This window comes from Myripristis murdjan, chromosome 12 (genome assembly GCF_902150065.1).
Source record: "Myripristis murdjan chromosome 12, fMyrMur1.1, whole genome shotgun sequence".
NCBI classification, from domain to species: Eukaryota; Metazoa; Chordata; class Actinopteri; order Holocentriformes; family Holocentridae; genus Myripristis; species Myripristis murdjan.
The window spans coordinates 8381422-8404040 of NC_043991.1; the positions used below are offsets into that span (position 1 = coordinate 8381422).

A 22619-nucleotide genomic window follows, 5' to 3' on the forward strand; every position below is an offset into this window, starting at 1 on the left:
TCTCACTGGGCCGCCTGCCTAATGTGTGACCTTCCTGCTGGGTAGCGCACCCGTTGATCAGAAAGTCCTTCGATCTGGAAAAGGGGAGTTAGCAATCTTGAATGCTGATGAGGGTCTGGCCTCTAGAGTGTTTAGATGTTTATTCTCAGTGGGTTTACAGACTGCGACTAATGGATACCAGTTTGGCCTAGAGGGGGGAATAAAGATGCAAGAGACCATTTGGCTCCAAAAAGGCGAGAGAGCACCTTTTATTGGTCTCCGGCTGATAGGGAGGAATTGGCCTGATGGGGGAAGAGAGAGAGAGAGACTGCTGCACCGTGTCAGCTTCCTCCAGGATGGGGTTATCCCTACATAACTGTGTACCTGAAGGTAGAGAAAGTGTCATTCACAGAAAGCAGAGTAAAGCCTCTTAGCCTGTTTGACACATATCTAACTGCTACGGCTCCAGAGAGGTTATGTTGCTAGTTGGCTTTTGGCCATAAAAATACAAGGCGGTTCACTGTAAATGTAGGGTAACAGTAAATAGGTGTACATTTATCACACCTGGATGTAGCCCCAGGTTCGTTTTGCTATAATAAATTTGCTGAGCCGGTTCCATGTTACTGACACCAAGTATATGACCAAAACAGGAAAGCTGACACTCACAATTCACTGTAAGCCCTTTAAGCACCACTCAGGTATTTGCCAAGTGAGGACAGATTTGTCACAAAGTGTCAATCACCCCACCATTACTCTTTTTAGAAGTGCTGAATTCATGCATGTTTAATTACATTTAAATGATCAGGATGCATCATTGCAAAGCCCTGGGACATTTTGCATACCGATTTCCAAATAATAAGGTTTACTTCTGTATTTAAAAAATGCCACTGCATATACAGGATGCTCAAGTGTTGACTTAAGGATATTCATTCATTCATTCATTCATTCTGCTCACTAACTTGAACTAATAGATGCCGCAACAATGATGAATTCCCTCTTAATTCCCAATAATAAATGGAGATTCCCAGACCTGCACTGAAAAGCGTGTGTACAAAGCAGGCCCCTGTAGTGAAAAGTTATTTCCATGCTTTACTCAGGCAGGCAAATGGGGACTGCAATTTGCAAGTCAGGTTTTAAGCGAAGTCATTGACATGCAAATGTGGCATGAAAACAACATCCAAGACCCAACTCTTTGCAGCCAGCAGCCTCCATCCTGGATCTCTGCCGGCATGCACCCCTTGATTTTACATAAATGTCTGGATCATCATAGAATGTGATTTGTCCCTTATGGATAATACACTCACACAGTGGGAGCGAGAATGGGACACACACACACACACACAGTTGGGCACACAAAATGGCTCCACCCTAGCCGCTGAATGAGAATGAGCAAGCAGCAGTTTTTTCTTCTCAGCGGCCAAGGCCATAATAACATTTTTTCCTCCATGGCACTAGTAGCCTTGGAGCTGTTCTCTTTATCTGACGAGGAGGGGGGGAAAAAAAGGTTTCAAGGCAACTGTGTCCACCGGCTGATGAAGCGCACAGGAGGGACACGGCAGCGCTGAAACGCCAATTGAAGCCAAACGCGGCGACAATCTCAAGTGAAATGTAAAGCAGGAGCCCGCAGCAGGTGAAGCGTGTATAAGGCTGCTGGAGATAACACCAAACCCAAGTGAGGACTCCTCTCATTCACTCAACTTGTCGCTTCTCTTCTGGCCACTAAAAGCGACGCTCAGATTTCCACCCGCAAAAAAAAAGAGTGAGAGAGTGAGAGAGAGAGAGAGACAAGACCACTGGGTTTCAACTCATGGCTCATAGGTCCGCTCATCATGTGGCCCCAGTGGCGCTACTAGTCTTTGGACTTATTGCGATTCTCTTGCTCACGATTCCCACTGAAGACATTAAAGAGGCACCTGGGTTCATGGTAAGGTTGCTTTGGGTATTTTTGGATCCGTGCTGGTCAGCATACTATCATGTAGCCTGGCGGAGGGCTTACCCGGTGCTGAGCAGCGCCAGCGGGCTGCAGCTGCGTAACTCTGTGAATGGGAATCACCTCATTAACGTGACAAAGCAATGAAAAGTATGAAGGAGTTTCCAAGTAAATTTAATTATATTTGACTGAACAATATTGCAGCTGTAGCCTTAATAAGACTGAAGTTAGAAACATTTATTATAATTAGTAACTCTGTTGTAAGTTATAATTCAAACATGCTTAGGCTACTTATATGATTTGACATAAAAGCATTGCACAGGCTAGTAGTGGTAGTAGTCTCTCTCTCTCTCTCTCTCTCTCTCTCTCTCTCTCTCTCTCTCTCTCTCTCTCTCTCTCTCTCCCTCTCTCTCCCTCTCTTTCTCTCTCACTCTCTCTCTCTCAGTGCATGGGTCAGGCAGGGACAGAGAGTCTCTATTCCTCTTTTTCTCCCAATCTACCGTCACAATGCTGTTTATGATTGGTGTGTGTTCAGTGTGTGTCTGCTACTTGTTTACCTGTTGTGCATGTGATGTTTGTAAACACTCCATCAGTTACTGTGTTACATGCACACCCAGTAACCCAGTAACACTTGATGGTTTATACTGACATACTCTTATGAAATAGGTGATATTCAAAGCTGAGCTCTGGTGATAAGAGAGACAATCCCATATCAGCAGTGTCAGGTACATATGTGTTGGAGTGCACTTGGCACTGAAACCCTGCCTGTATCATGAGCACCACTCCTGACTGGCATTAATGAAATGTATTCATTCATTTGTGAGGGAGATATGTGACAATTACAACGTACTAATTACAGCGTGTGTAGCACAGCGATGCACAGTCCTAAGGAAGTGAGTAAATGGGCTTTGGCTTTGGTGTCAGGAGGTTTGTCTGTGCTCTTTGGGGAGGTTCAGCGCTTGGTCAACATGTTGCTGTTGCAATTATATAATTACAATTCACATTTGGCAGATGCTTTTATCCAGAGTGACAGACATATGAGATTTTTATACACCACAAGCAGAGGTCTATTCAGGAGAGAACAACGACATCAAATGCCACAAAGCTCTGTTGTTAACAGATAAATGAGAAACATTTTTTTTTATTATCATCCAGCTCATTCACCTCCTTCTGTTATAACCATACCATATGTTAAAATCATTGGACTTTAATATGGTAAAGTCATTTTTCTGCTTAGAGGGAGACAAGACTAAAAACTAAATTTCAGAGTTTGTTGTTGTGTGTGCATGCATGTGTTTGCTTGTGTATGTGTGTGTGAGTGTGTGAGAACAGGTGCATGTTTATGTACATGTCTGAGAGGCTCGCAAGTATGAGTATCTTAGCTTTTCCCAAATTAGAAGTCCAACGTGTTTACACTGCAAAAGAATTCACAGTTTGTAAGTAATTTAATCTGTGTTGAGTCTTCAAATGCTATTTATCTTCAAACAGGGAAAATGTTTCACTTGTTTCCAATGCAGCATCACTCCTTTAAATGGACTTCATTTCTTCAGCTTTTCCAGTCTGCTGTCCTCTCTAAACACTTTACAATTTACATTCACACTCTGATGGTAGAGGCTGCCATGCAAAGGGCCAAACTTAGGGGTTCAGCATCTTGCTCAAGGACACTTGGGCACACTCCCCGGAGGAGTCAGAGATCAAACCAGGAACACTCTGATTACCAGACAACCACTCTACCTTCTCCTGAGTCACACCGCGCCGCAAAGAACCTTCATGAATAAAGCCAGAATTATTGAGACAAGGCAGAATACACCATTAGATTAAATATCACATAAGTTGATTCAGTATTTTTTTCAGAAAAGATTTAAAAACAAGTAAAACACCCTACTCCCCATTCTTCCACTGACAAATCATTTTAAGTCTCTTATGAAAACCGAGATTTTACAACTTGGTACCAAATTAAACTTGGAGTTTAACTTGTTTAAACTGAACACATCATTAAGGGAGTTATTTTATACAACTGTAAAAGCCAGATACATTTTGATGCCGGAGTCAGAGTGAGACGTTTATTTGTCACATGGGTGACCTGTACTAAAAATGTGCATACTCGCCCAACTGGAAGATGCCTTGGATAAAGGATAAAAACATTTACCAACTAGCCTAAGCCACACTGAGTGTTGGGCTCATAGCAGGGCAGGTGCCTAGTTTTTTTTTTTTTTTTTTTTCATTCTACAAAATGCAAAGACATGTTTTGATTGATTGCACTGCTGAGGGAGAATTCTGTATTTAATGTTAAATACTTTAAAACAGAAGTGATATCATGATATGGCTGCGGAGCTGGATAATGTTTGAAGCGTGAACGTGGCCTTTTTTTTTACATTTGACTATTTTTGCAAATTGTTTTGACGGAGAGAACGAGCAATCCATTGCACAAGCTGGACCTGACCTTATTTTCCCAATGTTTTGAAACTCCGCTGCCTGCTATTTGGAGACAAGAAGTCATGTGGTGCTATTTTCACATTCAGAGCAGGACCCACTCAGGTCAGCTCCAATGCCTACTCAGTCTTTTTGTGTTACCAGTATCCCTAGAGTCCCCTATACGCATCAATAGTAGACTGCGGTGCTTATGTAAATTATCCTCCTTGCACACACACACACACACACACACAGTCTCATGCTGTCAGACTCATGCACACTCACCCATGTTCCACCCATGTTCATTATATTAACTGGCCTTTCACTTAAACTAGTGATGTGTAAATGACTGGTTGCACAAAATAAAATTTTCTAACATTTTGCAGGAAAACAAGTCCAAGAACTCCCACACTCTACCAAACAGAAGGGCAGAGCAGATCATTAAAGATAGTGTGTGTAATGGTAATGGTCACATTTTTGGCCAGTGTGAGAATGGGTCTTCACAACTGACTGCACAGCAATAATGAGAAAATATTATTAGAAATAATGAGAAACTCCTACACATGCTCAGTGTCATCTGACCCTCCCATACTGATTTATGTGCCTGTGTGTTTGTGTGTGTGTTTATCTATGCATAAATGTGTGTATGTGTGCCTGCATGTGTATGTGTTTGTGTGTGGGTGTCTTCATATCCATGTATCTGCAAGTGCAGTATATTTCCTGCAATCATTTGGTCACACACCCTCATGCATTTACATCATTCACAGTGCAGCTTCATCTCATTCTGTCAACTTAGTTATTCTAATAATTTCCTTTGCATTCCTAGAAAAAGATGAAGCACTTCAACCATGAAAACTTGGCTCTGCAGCTGTAGGAAAGCATTGTTTGGTTTGAGCATGTAAATCAGCATGCAAACTAACCTGAGGCTTTGCTTTGAGATTTTATACCCAACCTACATTGTGGTGAATGTGCAAGTAGGCCACTGTCAGGACAACAGGTCTTTACTGCAGTGCTGTGTGTCATAATCATGGCACTTAGATGGCGAGGGTTCATTTGGGGCCACCAGGGCCACCCATGTGAAAGCAAAATTGGGCAAAATTCCCTTTATCCGACCTATCCAGACTGAGACAGGACATTTTACACCATTTTCACCTCAGTATGTCACCTGTGTGCTGAGACAAGACGTGTATTCCTAATATACATTATACACTGTGGAAATAAGACAGCTTCGGAGTTGCTGTAAGGTTTATTTTTTCACTTTCATGGAGCTAGGCTAACGACTCCCATAGACTTCAAGTCTTTATGCTAAGATAACATGAAATGCTGCCCATAGGAACCGAACCACTGGATGTACAGAGGTGAAAATGGTGTCCAACACCTTGTCTCAGTCTGGGTAAAGAAGTTATTTTGCCAAAAATGTTGAGGCTTTACTTTTAAGGAATATTTTAATCAATTACATATTCCTTTTTCACATTTATTCCAGTGCTCTGACAAAAAAAAAGCATCTTCTAAATGCCCTAAAATGTACTTCATGTATGCTGTGGTGTATAAGTTTGAGGTAATTTGTTGTTCTCTTCAATATTTAATACTGTATTTTGTGTGGAACATGTTAGGGTTTTATTTCACTTTTCTGAGTACCTGCTCATTCAGTTTGTGGTATTTTGTTGTTGTCTATAGTACTTTGAGATAGGGAGGATAGAGTTTGGGGTACCAAGTCAATATCAAGATTGTCTCTAGTGTTTTACAAGTATGTGAGTGTGTGTGGGTGTGCTTTGCTGTTTGAAGGACAGATGAGTTAATCCATAGTCATTGTTCAGGGCAAACAAGGGCATGTTAAGACAACAGTGCCAAGATTACAGGGTGTGTAACTGTGGTGAGGGGAAAAATGGGTTTAGTGTGTACAAAACATGGTGCAAGTGTAAAGTAGCAGGTAGCTGTCCAGCATGGCACTGAGACTTATTAATTCCATCTGATCCAAAGTACAAAGTAGGGGCCGTACAAAAAGTCTCATTTTCCTCTTAATCCCAAATTGGCTGGAGACATGCTGACACACGGAGGGGACCGAGAACTCCTGTTTATCCTGCTAGGTTACCACTCAGCTAGTCCTGTGGCCTGTGCCAATCCAATTAATATTTGACAGCATTAACGAGTCCATAGCCGCACAGCAAACAACTAAAACATGAACCTGTGCTCTAAGAAACAGGATCCGTCAATTTAACGGTAGCCTGAAAAAACTACAGAGATTTGGGCATGAATTACGAAAAATTTTTAGGAATAGTGAACATTATTTTCTATTAAATTATCAAATTCAATACCTGAATTTGCTCTTAATGGGATTTGTGCATGGATGAAAACATTTTAGGTGCATTGTGTTGACTTTCTACTTAATTTAAAGCAGAATTAAGGGATTTAAATAAAGAGATCATTTCATTAAGAGCTCATTTAGGAGTGTGGTGCATGTTCAGGGGGAATGGTAAAGTATGACTAAAGACATATTAAGGGTTTTTTTTTGTTTCATACCAGCGATGTCATCAAATTGCATCTGTGACAAATCAAGCTGCTTCACAGAAAATGAATTAAAAAGGTTGTTTGATTTTTGTTTTAATACCTAATATTACCCAATCATCTTTAACAATTTGTGATTAACAAACTTCTTGCATTTTCTCTGTGGCAGCTCTAAACTGTATAATACATTTTGATAATAGTGGCTGAAGTTCAGCTGCTTTAGTTTCAACCTGAGGGAGATAGAAAAAAAATATTTTTTGGTTAACCTTTTCTTCAGCAAAATAACCCCCATATGCTGATGTAACTGGCCTTTTTTCCTCATTCCTCTTTGGATTTCAGGCTCTCAGCATATTTTCTTAAAGATGAATGTTCGGCTAAAATGGGGCATCTTGATTTTCTCCAGTTTTGCCACATAGAAGCCTGCATTTATCAAAAGTTGGGGAACAAAGGGTTTTACAGCAGTTATTTTTTCAAATGTCCCAAATCTGTTTGCCCAGGCCAGCACTGCTCAATGAAAGTAATGGATCATATCTTTATCTACCCGCCTTTCTCCCCTTTGCCCATTTCCTTTGACTCTCCATCACTTCTCCCTGCTTCTGTTTTTGCCTCTCACCTCTCCTAGTACGGGATTGTCCTGGATGCTGGGTCGTCCCACACAGCTTTGTATATATACAAGTGGCCAGCAGACAAGCAAAATGGCACAGGCGTGGTCACTCAGCACAGCGAGTGTCATGTTAAGGGTAAGTATCCCAGCTGATACTTTGCTGATCAGCCTGTTGATCGTGGGCGTAAATCAATGAATTACTGCAGCTGCAATGGAAAATGCACATTGGAGAGCCTGAAAAAAATCTTGTGAACGCAATATCTCAGGAAATCCTTGAGGGAGTGTCTTCAAATTTGGACTCAGTGTGCTGATTAGATTTTGGAGGTCAAAGGTCAAGGTTGGCGTGACCTCACAAAACACATTTCTGGCCATAACTCGACTAATAACACACCGACTATAACAAAGTTTCACTCAAATGTGAAATAGGACAGAATGATGAAGTCGTGACATTTTATATCCAAAAGGTCAACGGTCAACTCCACGGTGGCATCATGAAAAAACAAAACAAACAGTATTCTGGCCATTAGTCAGCACCATGACTCAGCATTTTCCTGTTGCTTCCTCTCCCCTGGGTGACAACCAGGACGGGGGGCCTCCTGCTCCTCTGGTCGTCCACCACAGGCTCATTGGTTTTGCTGATATTGAGCTTCAGGAGATTAATTGTTGCACCATGTGAGCGAGCTCTCTATCCGTCCTCTGCACTCCTCTGTGAAAATAATCTCTTAAGTGAAGACATCATGTTTCTCACTGGAAATTATTGAGTGGAATCATGCATGTCAATATTATGATATGAACTTCCATTTTGCCAGTAAAGACATATAATACCTTTAATCCTCCTGTTATGTTCACATTTTTGAACATCTTTTATGTTTGGGGTCAATTTGACCCCTGCAGTTTAAACTTCCACAAAATTATTATAACTAAAATTGTTATCAAAGTTTATGTGTCAAGTACTTTATGTTTCTTTGTTGATTACCTAAATAGCCCTTTGAATAAAACATAACTCCCTCCCACCCCCATTTATACATCCAGTATTCCTATTAGGCGACAATGGAAAAATATTCAAATCACCATAAAATCTCACTGATTGACCTAAAACTGCAAATAAATAGTAGTTTTTGGTGTTTTAAAGTCTTTATATTATTTCTAAGTACAGATTTTTGTTATTTATAACAGATGCGTTACAAAGTGTGTACAGGACATTGAAAACATATCATCATGTGAATTTCATCTTTACCCGGTAGTGCCCATTACATTAGGAACACTCATTAAATATGAAGCAAAAAAAAAAAAAAAAATGACATTAATCATTTATTTAGAGACGTTAAACATTGGCTGGGGTCAAATTGACCCCAAACATAATAGGAGGGTTAATTAAATTGCATAAAAAGTCTTCACTGCCAATGTTGTATGAGTCTGGATGTAAGCTGCAACCTGCCAGGCTCGCTGATGCATACAACCGTGAGGCGGTAGGTCTTGTTTTAGTGTTTTAAAAGAAAGTCCTTTTCTTTGTTGAACTTCACCACGCCATGACCCTGAATTAGTGTTTTAAGTGACTGGCTGTCTCGCTACAGAAGGTCAGCGATAGAGAAGCAATTCTTTGTCTCGGTCAGCAGCGAATCATGAATGATTCAGACATTTGGGCTCTGTGGCGTCCTCCTCCTGGGTTTCCTTTGAATCAAAAAGCAAAAACCTGAGATCACATGTTTTTTTAATCTGTTGCCCATAAACCCAGCGAGGCTTTGTTGTTCCTACATGTTCATTTCCCCAGTCGCTTCATGCAAAAAGATTTAAAATGATGTCGCCAAGAATGCAGCTTTACATGTGTACTCCCATCTTATTCAGCAGCCAGTGTTTAAAATTTACAAAATGTCCTTGAGCATCAACAGTTTCCTGACTGCTGCAGGGGCACAGCTGGTAGTCGACGCTGAACTTAATCCATGATATTTCAACATGACCTACATGTTGAAATGCCTCAACAGATTTTTGTCTGAGAGGGAAATGTGAAGAAACAACTTTCTCAATTTGAATCAGCCGATTTTAAGTGCTCTGAAATTCCTAAAATATGTATGCTGTTAGTTTTGCTCCCTCTCTGACTGTTTTTGAGGTTTATCATCAGAGACTCTATCCTGTGGCAATAGTCAAGAAGAGTTAATCTGTTGTTGTTTATTAAAAAAAAAGTACCCTTGACCTGTTTAAAAAAAAAAAATGTCGTGCAGTTTTAAAGTTGAACTATGCATGAACTTTGTTTTCTGTGTAATAACACAATGCAGTTCATGCATGATGGATGATCAGTGAATCTTTTGTTTGCGTGTTACATCAGCACTTCCCCCCAGGTAGCTGGCACCCTCTCTAGACTCTTGGGTGTAAAGCATATGCATCGTGAAGCATGTGGGTCACAACAACACATCTTGTTCTATATAAATCCAGCAAGACTCTACATGTTGGTTATGCAATCAGATTTTTGTCTTACATCCCTCGTCTTTTGTCAGGCGGCGGGATATCCAGCTACGCGGGCCAAAAGGGAGCAGCCGAGCAGAGCCTGGAGGCGTGCCTGGAGCAGGCGGTGAAGGACATCCCCAAAGCCAGACACCACCTCACGCCGGTCTACTTAGGAGCCACAGCCGGCATGAGGCTCCTGCAGTGAGTTAGTGCATTTGTGTGTGTGTTTGTGTGAGTGTCTGTCTGTTACATACGTCTATGTGCATGTGTGTGTTGCTGCTTTGTTGCTTTGTGATTATTTATCCGCTGACCTCACTTTGACTTCACTTCAAGTCAACAGTAAAAAGAAATTCTCTGCTCCTGGCTATCTTGTGTAGATGAGAAAAACAAAAACAACAGATGCAACAATACTACTACTACTACTACTACTGATAACAATAATAATAATAATAATAATAATAATAGTAATGGTAATATATTTATTTGTTTAGCATGTAAGAAAGAAGAAAAAAAAGGGCAAAAAATGAAGGAAAAAACAAAACAGAAAAAAGACAATCCACAAAACTAGCGCTAGAAATATGAAGAGGTAAAATCCAGTTTGTTGAAATGGGCTGTCAGGTGTCATTTTAAAGATGAGCCATTCAAGCTATTCATATCTTGACAGGTAAGCTATTCCAAACGTGAAGGGCCCTACAGTATCTACAAATTTTCAGGCACCTTTTGACTTTTTTAATCGCCACGGATGAAAGACTTCACCTCATTTTCAATGACATTCGAACTCTTAGTATATATACACTATGTTGTAGTAGTAGTAATAGTAGTTGTAGTAAAAGTAACTGTATTAGTAGCACTAGTAGAAGTAGAGATTATGATACTCTGGGTTAATGTTTATACAGCACGTGTACTGTACAGATTATTGTTCTGTAATGTGTGAGTACTGCTGCTACCGCTGGTTCGTTATGAGATAGACGTCATAACCATAAAGGTAATAAAGGTAGATGAGTGTGGTTGAAAAAACAAAACATCAGATGAAAAAACATGAAGCAACGAGCAAGGCAGCTCGTCTTGAAAGTGCTTTAAAGTGAACTGTAACTGTAAAGAGGAGCCGCCTTGGTCTTGACCTTATGTGTTTTTTTAAGTTAAGAAAACATCACACTGAGTAAACTCCATTTCAAGAATATACAATACATGAAAATACGTGTTCCCTTTGCACTGTGCATTCTTTTAAGACAGACAGAGTGAGACAGGGAGAGAGGCATGTCTTACTGCAAAGAACCTGCTCGCAGTGAGTCACCAACAGGTTTTAGGACAATGAATGGTTTGGAAGAGTAACTGCCACCTTGCATTTTCATCGTCATCGCGTGAACCTGCGCTGCCGAGTGAAGTGAGACTCCTCTTGCTTTTGCCAGCATCTCCAGTCCAGAGCAGGCATCTGAGATCCTGCAGGAGGTGGGCCTCAAAATCCAGTCCTATCCTTTCAACTACCAAGGAGCAGCCATACTGACCGGCCAAGAGGAGGGGGTGTACGGCTGGGTCACGGTCAACTATCTGTCAGAGAACTTCATCAAGGTACTGCAATATGTACCTTTAAAATCATAAAAAAAAAAAATCCCAATGTGTACACTTGCACAGTGAATTTTATAAGTGAGGCGATGTTTCTCAGAAATGATTATCAGGCATCATGTCGAAGATTTGTGGCCAAAACATTATTATTATAACTTTATTTATTTGTACAGCACCTTTCAGAACAACATTACAAAGGGCTTTACAATACAAAAACATGAATCCATCAAATAAAATAAAAACACTAAACACTGAAATTTCCTAGGTAAAACAAATTCTTCTTTTTTTTTTTTTTTAAATTAAGTGTGTTTTAAAAGAGGATGCTGACCTGGTCGTCCTAATTTCCTGAGGCAGGTCAGTCCACAGATTAGCGGCCGTAATCGCAAAGGCTCAGTCAGTAATCTTTAATGTCATCTTCATCAGTCATCTTCCGGCCGTCTCCCATGCACCTGTCACCACGACTGACACTCAGATGTGCAAAAGCTTCCTTTGTACTTTGCGTGTACCAAAGCAGCAGTGAAGTTTGTAGGTAGAGGCAGCAGGTCTTAGTCATCCAGCAGCTGTAAACATATCAGAAGGTTTCTATTTTACAGATCTGTAAACATATCTGAAGCTTCTTCTTTAATATAATTTTTTTTTTTTTTTAATAAATCCTCCCTAATTTTACTACCCACCAGTGAAAATATTAGATGACTGGTCATGGTTACAGCTTTAAAATTGTATTTTACAGTGAGTTGCTGCTGACACCTAGTGGCCATTTCAACAGTGATACTCCTATAATATTATTCTGTCTGTTAGTATAAGGGTGTTGGTTTGAATCCCTAGCCTATAGGTCACCTTGGTGCATTTAAGTGGGCAAAGGAAATTCGTAAAACTCCCTCTACTCTGAAAAACTACCAGTTAATTGTTTCATCAGGAATGAAAAATTAATGAATAAATGAAAAAACTCCAGACTCCTGATCGTGTTTCTCTGTTTGTGCCTGGCAGTACGGTTTTATTGGGCGCTGGCTGAGTCCTGGCAGACCGACGGTGGGAGCTCTTGATTTCGGCGGCGCGTCAACTCAGATAACATTTGTAACCACGGAGGAAGTGGAAGACGAGAGGGACATGATGAAGCTGCGGCTGTACGGTCAAGAGTACTCGCTGTACACACACAGCTTCCTCTGCTACGGCCGGGACCAGGTCCTCAAGAGGCTGCTGGCCCATATGGTCAAGGTAAGGTGGGCTCCTGTCCTCAAAGTCAAACTAAAGCAAAAGGAAACATCCTCAGCAGCAGAGAAGTCAGAGATATCAAGTCCTTAACATGTTTTGGAGGGAGAGGGGGAAAAAAACAACCAAACATATTATTAAATCATTTTTTAAATTGCACTGCATTGCACTCAATTATTAGCAACTATGTATGATAATCAGAATCAGAATCAGAAATATTTTATTGATCCCTGAGGAGGAATTGGGTGGGGGAATTAGAGTTTTCTATGATAAAGTGATAAATTTCTGGTTAATGATAAATTCTGTTAAATTAATTAGACTTAGCACAACAAACTATCCACTATTGGCTGGAAGCAAAGGAAAACCAGCAGGTTAGTCTCTGTGTTATGTGAGTTTAGCAAACATATTATCAAAAAAGCAAAAGGTTAACATGGAAAAGGTGATTTTTTAAAAGAAAGATTGGAATCGTTGTATTTTCTTCTGGGAGGTAAATGGCAAACCTGTGTGCTATGTAAATCTGTTGCATGTCTCTCTTCTGCTTTATGTAATTCTGCATTATGTGTTATTTTAATGGGCCAACATGCAATTTCTCATTGATTGTGAGGATACAAATTGATTTAAAATTTGAAATCAGAAATCCATGTGTCGACTAAAGTCATATTGACGTTAGCAAAAAATAATCTGTCTCATTTGAGCGAATGTGGTCTACTAATGTCAGTCTAACACACCTGATCTGTAACATGACAGGAGGAAGAGAATGAGTTTGTTCATTTTTCTATGCCATTTACACAACTAATAATATAGTAACTTAGGATATGTGGTGCAGACAGGCTTTTGTTGAGGTAACATGTCACGTTTGTCCCTCCCGTCCTCTGTGTTTTGTGTGTGTCTCAGTCTCAGGGTCACACAGGAACGGTGACTCACCCGTGCTTCCCTGTAGGCCACAGCGTAACAATGACTTTGAATAATGTATTCAACTCGCCCTGCACGGCGGAGCAGAGACCCAGCCCGTACGACTCCCAGGTGCCCCTGACAGTACAAGGCTCCGGACATTATGAACACTGCCTGGGCAACGTGTCGGAGATTTTCTCCTTCGACAGCTGCCCCTTCTCCCAGTGCTCCTTTGACAAAGTCTTCCAGCCGAATGTCAGCGGTAACTTCATGGTAAGAAGCACCGGCAGTAACGGATTATACTTTGTATGCCATTTAGTTGCATATACACAAGGGCCAACCCTATACACGGGATATCTGATCACTTAAAGGTGAGCTCTTATGAGATTTGTTGATTTTACATGCTCTTGCCACCATTGCTGCTATTTTTGCCATACTTCTCAGGTTCATTTGCTGCTATTATGTTCCAAACAAACATCAAACAAACAAGTCCAGACTTGTAATGTCAATAATAAAGGAAATCTGTCATTGTGAAGAAGCCAAAAATGCACAATTTGCACAATTGCATCACAACACGAGCATCAGACTATAAACTGTTAAATTTGAAAGAGGTTTGTGTCATGCTTAAAATTAATCTGAGAAAAGTATGAGAGACAAAACAAAGTGTCTTACTAATGGTTATGTTACATCCTCGGGTTCAGTCACAATTCACTCAAGCCAACAGACAAACCAAAGCAGCTGTTAGCTCTAGTCTGTAAAATGACAAGGAAATTCAAGTTGGATTTTACACCATTACACTGGAAAATTTGCTACTCTTCTTTACTAGGTGTTACTTGTAATATTTAGACAGGTTTTATTTAATAGGCATGCTATTTCTAACTCAGATAGGGCTCAAGGGAAGCTCATAGAGTTTCATCCTCTAGCCATCATCAGTGTGCATAAATTACGTATGTATGAGTATATACCCAGCTGATTATTTGTATTTTTGTGTTTAATTTTATTTTTCTATCTATCTGGCCTTGCAGTGATATAAGAATCAGTAAAACAAGTGAAATACATGAACAGAAATTTGTTTTGGTGACACTATGTCAACTTACAAAATAGAATTGAATGCCTTTATTGCCATTGCACAGCTGAAAAATTTGGTCCATTTCCTGAATAGTACATACAATAAAAAACCCAAGTAGTGCTGCTACCCAAGTAGCAGAATCTCCTCTTGTCAAACACGCACATATGCACTGGATATTAAAAATAGGTCAGAGGTTGTTCAGCGGGATGTGTTGCCCTTAGCCGAGGTTGAAAATGACCACACAGTTTCACAGTTTGCTCTGAAATGCATGGCACAGGAGCAAAACAAAGGGGAAAAAAAGATGAAGAAAAGGAAAAAATAGAAAACATGTAATGTATGTTTCATAGATAAAGTCCAATCTGTGTGTCTTGCCCTCTGCCTGTCTCACCCACCAGGCGTTCTCTGCGTTCTACTACATTCACTCGTTCCTGCAGCAGATCACCGGCATCACAGTGTCCACTCCCTCCCAGCTGGACGAGGCAGCCAAGGCAGTCTGCAAGATGACTTTCAATGAAGTAACAGTCTTCCTCACTTCCACACTTTCATCTCAGTTGTTTGTGTCTGTGCATGTGGATGAGTGCACGTGTGGTACGCGTGCATGTGGGTGGATTGCCATTAGGGGTGTAACAGTTTAATAATCCCACAGTTCAGGTTGTGTTGTGGGTTTTGGGTCATGATTTTGGCGAGGGAGAAAAAAAAAACAGCAAAACACCACCATTTCTAATGTTCTCTGTATTTTGTTTCATTTGCAAAATATTCTTTTTTGAGATTTGGGATATGAAATCAACAAATATGTGTATTGATTTTTTTTTTTTTTTTTTTTTTTTTGGTTTGGACTTGCACTGTATTTTTTACAGCTCAGTTTTAGCCCCTAATTGCCATGCATTTTTGTTTCTGCTCACCTAAATTGTTGTAACACATTTTTTACAAAATTTTTGTGGATCCTGTTTCAGATGCTGCTCCTCGCCCCGGAGCAGAAGTCCCGTCTGCAGGACTACTGCGCAACGTCCGTCTTCATCAAGGTCCTCATGCTGAGAGGGTACGGCTTTGACGAGGCCTCGTTCCCCCAGGTTTCCTTCCAGAAAAAGGTGAGAGCTTGGAAGTACAAGAAGGAGGACAAAAAAAAAAAAAAAAAGCTGACATGCCGTTTGTCTGCAGTAATAACTGTGTACTGATCCTGCAGGCTGGAGATGCCTCGGTGGGCTGGGCGCTCGGTTACATGCTGAGTTTGAGCAGCTTGCTGCCGGCGGAGAGCGTGGGACTGAGGAAGGCCCTGACACCCGGAGCTTGGGGAACGCTCCTCTTCCTCTTCATCCTCCTCCTCACCTCAGTCCTGGTCTTTGTCTTACTGCAGGTGTTTGGTGGGAAAAAGAAAGGAGGCAGCGACAGCGGCATTTAGCTTCAACAGCAGCTTATAAGTTGAAGAACTTGATGGCACTGGCACTAAGGGGCGAACTCTGAATGCAGCGCCTTTATGAGAATTTCAACCAGTTTTTGGTTGTATGGGATGTAAAAACTGCAGCAGCTCAAGAAAATCACAGCATTCTCTGTTTTACTATTTAAAACATTTACCACCAGTTTAGAATGTATGGAATCTTTTCTCATTTTTAATTTTATTATCATCATCACTATTATTACTACTGTTATCATTTTAAATGTTTTTTTTTTTTTTTTTTTTTTAAATCAAAGAGATTTTACATACACAATATCAGGTAGAATATTTAATTCACATTTTACATCACATAAGTACGGCACAATAGTTTCAGTTTCAGTCTGACTTTGATTATCATTAATCTGCTGAGCTCAAGAGGTGCAGGTGTGTTATCAGCAGCTGTTGACGGAAACTTAGAAAATCCAATTCCTGGTCACAGAAAAGCTCTTTGCTTCAATTACTGCCATCGATAGGCAAGTGTCTCTCTTTTAATGAGCCCAAGTACAACCTCTGTCATCTGGAGGAAGATTTTTTGAGGGAGTGCAATTAACAAGTACTGAGCAGCGACTCCTCCAAATGTTTTAGCAGTTATAATCAATAATCATGATCATACCTAAGGGCCAGGCAAAAACAAGCAAACAAACAAAAAAATATATAGATTATCCAAAGTGACGAAATTTTGATGATCCCACTTATTGAGCAACACAAGGGGTCATTCTGTTATTCTACATATTTATACATATAAATTGAAAGTAATAATTAATAAATTCATCCTCTGAACACATTTGTCGATGTGATATAATAACCCACGACTAAGTGAATTATTAAAAAGTACTCTTTACAGGTGGGCCAAAATACTTGTTCACTTCATTCTGATTTATTTCAATAATTTAATAGGCCTATCAGTGTCACCGTTTTTTTTTTTTTTTTTTTTTTTTTTTTTTTTTAAATCAAACCACATATGGTTGTATTCATTACTGCATCAAATGGCCTCCATGTCTGATTAAATACATGTGACCTTCAGGCTCCTGGAGGAAGTGAGAGTTAATTCTGTTTTAATTTTGTTCACAGACTAATTCACATTAACGCATGCTGATAATGATGATTTTAACACTGAACATCATTGTTGTTGCATTTTATTCTCAAGGCATTTCACACTGTCCCTGCGGCATGCGTGTTCACGTTGTGTTTTTGTAAGATAACAAAATAAATTGTGTTTTGTACAACGATCAAGTTCTGGTCTACCGGCGCCGGCAGCATGGACATCATTAAAAAAAAAAAAAAAAAAAAAAAAAAAATACAATTACCATAATGCCTTGTTGAGCGGAAGTGTGCAAGCGCAAACGTGACTTGAGGAAACCGGTGTTGGGCTGTGTGCATGTTCACGTTGCTCCATTGAAATTTCGATTAAACGGAAGCTGAATGATTTTCTGTGTCGACAGTCGCCGACTACAGAGCTTTTTGTAGGACAGTACTCGCAGCATTTTCCAGGAAATCATCCGCCTATTGCACTGAAAGGTTTGGAAATGTGCACCCAGACAAGAGCTGCGGCGCTGATGGCCAACATCCCGCAGGCGGACATCGACCCGACTGGCGTTTTTAAGTATGTGCTCATACGAGTGCACAGTAAAGAGGAGGGGGACGACTCCGAGGTGGACATTGTCCGAGGATACGCCTGGGCAGAGTATCACGGTGAGTGTGCAGCCCTCCTCTCCTCCTTCTTCTTCCTACTCTTGTTGGTTTTCTGCAGCGGTTCTTCCTCTTCTTCTTTATTTGATTTGGTGCATTACCGCCACCTTCTGCTCCGGAGTGTGAACCACAGCTCAATGCACATCCACACTTGTGATCCAACTGTGGACTGTGTGAATCAGACATACCTGTGCAGAGCGTGCGTTGAAGTGCACGCCTCAGTTGGATCAGGTGTGCAAGAGTAGACCTGAAATAGAAACATACCGGAGATTCTGTGATGCTTATCAATTCCCCGAAGGAGGAAACTCTCTCTTTGACGTCACAAGGATGCAGGGTTAGTGTGTCAATTAGTGTGTTGTGTCAGGATGCAGGTAGGGGGTTTTAAATAATGAGAGGAGTGTTGTTCAGTCGGTGTGAATGACACACAGGAGGGATAACGCTGTGGGCTGGTTTTTCTGGGGTAAACCTCGGCTCCTTGATTCCAGTGAAGGGAAATCTTAATGCTTCAGCTCACCAAGACATTTTGGATAATTCTCTGCTTCCAACTTCGCAGGAACAGTTTGGGGAAGGCCCTTTTCTGTCCCAGTATGACTGAGCCCCAGTGCAGAAAGCAAGCTCCATAATCCACAATCTTATAGAAAGCCTCCCAGAAGAGTGGAAGCTGTTCTAGCTGCAAAGGGGTGACCAACTCCATATTAATGCCTATGGATTTAGAATGGGAGGTCACAAAAGCTCCTGTAGGTGGAACGTGGAGGTGGCCCAATGCTTTTGTCCGGATAGTGTAAGTGGGATTGACACTGAATCGTGTTTTAAATAAAATACCAAGGCCGTGAGTGAAGGAGAATACCAGCTGATTGATGATAGAAACAATAAATTGCCTGTGCATAGACACATGAAACGTGACACAAATGAAACACAGCTCAGTTGTACATTCTACATTACAAGCACAGTCACAATGTTTGATTTCTATGTACAGCGATGTTTATGCTTTACAAGGCGTGGATCAAAAAGGGCTGGGGGCTGAGGGAAGACTCCTACTCTGATCTGGAATGCACTATCAAATAATAAAAATAAGATATAATTGATGTAAGAGTAAATGTTAATGATCCCCAGGTGGGAACTGGTCCTTTGCAGCAGTAGCAGCAGCGGATTATAATGGGACACAGCAAAGAAAAACAAAAATGGAGCAAAATGAGAGAGCAAAGCAAATGAATAGACGATATTAACCAGAAGAATTCCAGCAGCACAGATAGTAGTAAAAAAAAAGTCATAGAAAAAAACAAAAAAACAAAAAACGAATATGTAATATATGTAACAATTGAGAAGAACATTAGAATAAAGAAAAGAAGAGAAAGCTATGTACCAGCAATGCTATGTATTAGAATGTATTAGAAAAAGAAAAGGCTATGTACCTTTGCTATGTACCAGGGTGTGAAACCTTTGTATCATGCTTGCATCACCAGGTTTACACACTGAATTTTATAGACGTGTCCAGGTATGCAGCTGTAAAACCCGTTCACCTTCAACGATAGGCCTGTACTGATTCATTTGTGTAGTTATCTCCTATTTCATGTCACACATGTTGTACAATTGCAGCTGATATCTATGACAAGGTGGCAGAGGAGCTGGAGAAGGGCGGCCACCTCGACTGTGAGTGTGTCGGGGGAGGGAGGATCAGGCATGAGCCGCAGGCCAAGAAGATCCACGTGTATGGCTACTCCATGGTAAGAGCCTCCTATTTAAAATAAATAAATAAATAAATAAATAAATAAAGATACACAGAGGGGTGACAAATTAAAGGAATAACCAACATACAATAAGTGTCTGCCAGAATGGTTTCTCCAACAGACTCTCCAAGTCTTTGCAACTCTACTAGAGGGATGGAGCATCATTTTTCCAAAAGATATTCCCTCAATGGGTGTTTTGATGGTGGTGGTGTAGAGCATTGGGTCAAAATCTCCTGTAGGTGTTCATTTAGATTGAGATCTGGTGACTGTGAGGGCCATAGCATCACGATTCACATCATTTTCATGCTCATCAATCCATTTAGCGCCCCGTGAGCGAGGGCACTGTCGTCCTGGAGGAGACCGCTCCCATCAGGATCGAAACGTTTCATCACAGGATAACGGTGATCACTCTGAAAGACTTTGTATGAATTTGCAAATGCAGCAGAACCACGCAGCCAGTGGACTAAAACATCACTAAGAAACTTTATGTTGGGTTTTCCTTAAATTTGTTACCCCTATGTGCATTTATGTGTACATGTAAAACAGTGATACTCCTGGGGGTCAAATCAGGCCCCCATTAGGTGCTTATTGGCCCACCGACCATTTGTTATTCACAATTAAAATAAATGTATACACACTGGGAATTCCGAAAAAAAAAAAAAAAAATCACGTACACCTGAGGGATGACTGAATTTTCCACTTGCTAAAGACGAATGAGGACAGCAAACGTTACGCAGACATTAGAATAATTCTGATCCCATGAATGTGTATTTCATATATGCTTTTCGCTCTTTCCCTGGTCGGAGCAGTTTATGTTTATAGTTTTTATTTAGTTTGTGAATAAATCTGACATTCGAGTGATTATATGATGGAAGTGTTTTCAGCTGTATGTTTAATGTTGTATAAACTTTGGTTGCAAATGTACCCAAAGCCATTTAAAACTTAAATGCAGTACAATATCTGTTATGTAGGCCAACCATCAATCATTGTACCAAGTTAATTTAGTCAACAAGTCAGTTCATTTAAAAATAAAGAATTTCAAAGAATGATGAGTCGCAGGCATTTAACTGTTTTTTTTTTTTCATTTTTTACGATATATATTATTGATGTTTGCTTATTAACTGTCCCCTGGCCTCCTGTCTTTTTGCAAAAGTGGCCTCTGAGCAAAGCAAATTCACTGTCCCTGGTCTTAAATCTACCCGTATTTGATCTTGGAAAGTGTTAGATTTAAGTGGAACACACCGACATGGCATTTCTTAAAAGCTTCCTCCACTACCAGATAAATCACGTGTCACACCATGTGCCACGGAGGGCCGAGAGGCTGCAGGTTTTCATTCCAACCACAAACTCCACCAGGTGAGTTCACTGATTGCCATCATTTTCATCATGATTATCGTCATCACTTCCAAGCAGAGAGGAGGGACTAATCAGTGAAACTGCCTGGAGGAGTTTTTGGTTGGAATGAAAACCTGCAGCCTCTCGGCCCTTCATGGCACCAGTAAGACACAGCTGAGATAAAGAGTCATATGAGCTGGAGAAAAAGATCCACTCTGAAAAAGCCAGGCTTGCAGTCACCCCTTGTTTTTGTTACAGGGATTCGGAAGAGCGAACCATGCGGTGACTACAGAGAAACTGAAGGCCCGATATCCAGACTACGAGGTGACCTGGGATAATGAAGGGTACTGATCTGCACTACAACCAGCTTGGACTCAACGCCCTTCCTCCTGGACTTTTACTGCCATAGTAGTTCTCGTTTATCCGTAGAGCAACAGGCAGAGCGTAACAAAATACTCACGTAGACTCTGATGCAACTGATAACCAGGCCCATAAAGAAGCTTTTTGGACTATTGATCAGAACACACTGACACACATTGACACAACTAATATGCTTGTTTTGTGTTAATTTTGATTAAAATAATTTCAAGTTTTTCAAATGTTTTTGTTCCATTTAGACCAAAAACAAATGTTCACCATGGTGAAATGTGGATTTCAGTATTATGACATTTTTAGTAGAAATATCAGCAAACATGTTGACTAATAAAAGAAAGGAGCTGAAGTTCAGTTCCAGACAAACATGCACTCACACTGACTTATTTTAGAGTTATGTTGTCTCATTCAGTAGACCTAAACATCACTTCAAGTAACTGTAAGTCAAATTCATTTCATTTCATACACTTTTGAATTAGATCCAATTAGATTGAGCTTTACTGTCACTGTACAGAGTACAGATACAAAGCCAGTGAAATGCAGTTAGCATCCAAATAGAGTGTTATTTACAGATAAGTGTAGATAATGGACAGGTGTTTGTAGGTACAACAGTAATCTGAACAATGTGAGAGGTACATCCTGTGCAAGAATGAGCAGTGCAAATATAAAAGTACTGACACGGTGCAGTAATGAGTGCAATAATGCACTAAAGGAGCGGAAGCTCCTATAACGCCTGCCGGATGGAAGCATAGTAAAAAGTCCATGGTTCGGGTGGGATGCATCCTTGATAATCCTGTTCACCCTGGTCAATGTTCTCAGTGGTGGGCAATTGAGAATTACATTCTTCTGCTGATCTTTTATAAATAACCTCCTGGAAACTACTGTAAGCTGCCTGCATGTATTATTTTTGCTGCAGAGCAGGAATATATATACCACATTGTTTTGTTTATTTTTCAGTCACTTTTCATCCTGTTGCCGGCAGCTGCCAAACTGTAAAGTGCTGAATGTCAAGGTCTGCGTTCAGTGTGGGTATCAGATAAGATCTGGTGGACTTGGTGATCTCAGGGTTTGCCAGTGTGCTCAGGTGTTTAAAACATGACTCGAAGAGCAGTGGAAAGGTTACAGATGACTAGTTACCCTGTTAAAAATGTAATAAGTAATGCAACTATTTTAATTAATTCATCAAAGTCATGTAACTTATTACATTTGATTACTTTTGATTACTTTTCTAACTGACTGGGCAATAATGCTGCTGTGTGGATTTTTAAGCACAACCACAAAAAAGAAATCACAAGTCTGTAGGTCATAAACAACAAGCCACCTTGACGTGGTCGTGTTTAGAGCGATGGGCATTAATTTAATTGGCAGACGAGAGGCGGGTCAAATTCAAATGAGAACAAATTAAAGAACGCTCAACGTTTGAGTATGTAAGGCCAGATGGACGGGGCCTGTCTAGATGT

The 22619-nt window shown here is 40.5% G+C and overlaps 2 protein-coding genes across 2 annotated transcripts; both read left to right on the plus strand.

Annotated features, from left to right (window-relative positions):
* Window positions 1-1536: 1536 nt before the first annotated feature.
* Window positions 1537-16974, plus strand: LOC115368651 (ectonucleoside triphosphate diphosphohydrolase 2-like). The gene is made up of 9 exons (XM_030064880.1): window positions 1537-1903; window positions 7449-7566; window positions 9923-10073; window positions 11282-11441; window positions 12423-12650; window positions 13539-13808; window positions 15000-15119; window positions 15558-15692; window positions 15788-16974. Exons 1-9 carry the CDS (start codon window positions 1787-1789, stop codon window positions 16001-16003), a joined length of 1515 nt encoding a protein of 504 aa, XP_029920740.1. The 5' UTR covers window positions 1537-1786; the 3' UTR covers window positions 16004-16974.
* A 405-nt stretch (window positions 16975-17379) lies between these two features.
* Window positions 17380-21531, plus strand: phpt1 (phosphohistidine phosphatase 1). Its single transcript, XM_030064881.1, has 3 exons — window positions 17380-17728; window positions 19322-19449; window positions 21046-21531. Exons 1-3 carry the CDS (start codon window positions 17563-17565, stop codon window positions 21136-21138), a joined length of 387 nt encoding a protein of 128 aa, XP_029920741.1. The 5' UTR covers window positions 17380-17562; the 3' UTR covers window positions 21139-21531.
* Window positions 21532-22619: the final 1088 nt, after the last annotated feature.